This window comes from Lolium rigidum, chromosome 6, assembly GCF_022539505.1.
Source record: "Lolium rigidum isolate FL_2022 chromosome 6, APGP_CSIRO_Lrig_0.1, whole genome shotgun sequence".
NCBI lineage: Eukaryota > Viridiplantae > Streptophyta > Magnoliopsida > Poales > Poaceae > Lolium > Lolium rigidum.
In genome coordinates, this window is record NC_061513.1 from 95,355,979 (window position 1) to 95,358,545 (window position 2,567).

At 48.9% G+C, this 2,567-nt stretch overlaps 1 protein-coding gene across 1 annotated transcript; it reads left to right on the forward strand.

The window, feature by feature from the left end:
• Nucleotides 1-424: 424 nt before the first annotated feature.
• On the forward strand, nucleotides 425-2,138 carry LOC124660693 (expansin-A2). The gene is made up of 3 exons (XM_047198515.1): nucleotides 425-632; nucleotides 731-1,046; nucleotides 1,305-2,138. Exons 1-3 carry the CDS (start codon nucleotides 494-496, stop codon nucleotides 1,606-1,608), a joined length of 759 nt encoding a protein of 252 aa, XP_047054471.1. The 5' UTR covers nucleotides 425-493; the 3' UTR covers nucleotides 1,609-2,138.
• Nucleotides 2,139-2,567: the final 429 nt, after the last annotated feature.

Below are 2,567 nucleotides of genomic sequence, written 5' to 3' on the forward strand. Positions count from 1 at the left end.
CAGGTGTTGTCTTGGTGATGTTTGTGCTGCTGCAAGGACTGAAACACTATAGTCGGCCTTTCTTTTTTTATTTTTCTTGATTGTGTGCATCGATACTGTTATTAGGGCACGGCGTTGTTGCAGAGGGTGAGTGTAATTGGTACCCCACAAATCTCTATAAGGCCTTGTTCGGTTTCAACCAAATTCACCCGGTTTTATTGAAGGTATATTAGATCGATTATTAAGTCAAAATGCCGCCCAATACTTTCCAAAACACTTTAATCCACTTGGGACGAGATTAGCCGAAAAAGACCTAAATATGATTGGAAATATGATACGGTAGTAGAAATCAAGTCCTAACGAATTCCAACGGCCACGAGCGCTGACGCCTCGCCTATAAGTATCTCGTCGGGAACACAACTCTCTTCACAAGCAACCATCGGTGCCTACTCAGCAAGTTGGTCCCTTTATCTGGCTATCTACAAAGTGACACACCACAGCTGCTGGCTCTGCAATGGCCTCCTGCAATGCTCTGCTCCTGCTCTTCTCCGCCGCCTTCTTCTTCCTTGCCCGAAGGGCCGCCGGTGACTACGGCTCGTGGCAGAGCGCACACGCCACGTTCTATGGCGAGGCCGACGCGTCCGGCACAATGGGTCAGTTTGTTATTACACTGTTGATGAAAGTAAAAGCATTATTACCTCTACTTCCGGACATATCTGTGGACTGTAGTATCTAACTGAAGTGACTTCAGGCGGCGCATGCGGCTACGGTAACCTGTACAGCACGGGCTACGGCACCAACACGGCGGCGCTGAGCACGGCGCTGTTCAACGACGGCGCGGCGTGCGGGTCCTGTTACGAGCTCAAGTGCGACGCCGCCGTTGGCACCTACTGCCGGGCGGGCAGCATCATCATCACCGCCACCAACCTCTGCCCGCCCAACTACGCCCTGCCCAACGACGCCGGCGGCTGGTGCAACCCGCCGCGCGCACACTTCGACATGGCTGAGCCGGCGTACCTCCAGATCGGCGTCTACCGCGCCGGCATCGTGCCGGTCAACTACAGGAGGTGAGCCATGTTGGTTATGGCTGACAGCAACTCTATATATGTTTACCGGTTTACGCAGTAGGACGAGAGTCATCAGCCAAATGATTATGGCTGACAGCAATCCTTGCTATATCAGAATAGTTTAGGCGTCACGCTCACTTGAACATGATACTCCACTACAACTACAAGTTGCATGATCGAATTCACCAGTGCCATGTGCCTGAATAATGGACTTTTTCAGTTTTACTGAACATCGCTGTTTCACCGATTTTGCTGCAGGGTTCCGTGCGTGAAGAAGGGCGGGATCAGGTTCACCATCAACGGCCACTCCTACTTCAACCTGGTGCTGGTCACCAACGTCGCCGGCGCCGGCGACGTGCAGTCCGTCTCGATCAAGGGCTCCAGCACCGGGTGGCAGGCCATGTCCCGCAACTGGGGCCAGAACTGGCAGAGCAACGCGGACCTCGACGGCCAGAGCCTCTCCTTCAAGGTCACCATCAGCGACGGCCGCACCATCGTCAGCAACAACGCCGCCCCGGCCGGCTGGCAATTCGGCCAGACCTTCGAAGGAGGCCAGTTCTAGCTTTGACGATCGAGTCCTTCTCCCTTCCCAGGAGAATCTTCCGTTCCGTTCATGAATTGCATTGATTTGGAGCAAGAGGAGGAACCTCTTCGTTATAGTAAAGAAGAGGCCTTCGGCTATTCCGAGGCTGCTGCTGATCAGCACCCGTTTGGGCCTTCCCTTCTCTCATACTAGGAGATAATAAATAAGTTATTGTGGAGTTGCACATTTTCGTCATTCTTATTTTTACCTTGAGTTAACAAAATACACTGTAAGGTGATTTATTAAGGGTATTTTTTAGAATTAGTAGTACATGGGGTGGTGTGTGTGAGTGTCTTAATTGTAACTCTTGTTGTTACGTTGTAACGCTCCAATCATGCCACATGGGTGGGAGATGTTTGTGGGTACACTTGTTATTTTTGGGACCATGAACAATGCTAGTTTATGGGTTAAGAATATGTTTTGCTGTCAACCTACAATCAACTGTACTTTGTCCTTTGTCGCCTGAACAACTCATTCGATACTTTGACAGGCAGTTTTTAGAGCTGATAGCACAAAGTTCAGCAATCATTTCCCCGATTTGCTATTTTTTTTTTAAATTAGACCCGATGCATATTTATTACATGATGACGTATAAGATCGAATTGAAGCCAAAAGAAACTCCAAGCACTAGTACCAGAACAAACCAGCTGAATCTGAAGTTCCAAACTCAAAGAAACTCCTTCCATTTCCCAAATTTGCTCAAAGCTCTACCGATGTACACAGGCCGAGACGTGATGGACTTACAACCCTCCCTGAGGTTTGCCAACTCTGAAAAAGCCAGCTGTTGGCCCATATATCCTGGAGAAAAGTTCGTTGGTTTTCGCTCAGCCCATTAACCAGCACAATAGCCTCGCAATTGCGAGGGCATTATCTTTAATTTATTTAGTATATTTCATAAGTAAATCTTTCTTTCATAGATATTTAAATTACGTGACCGA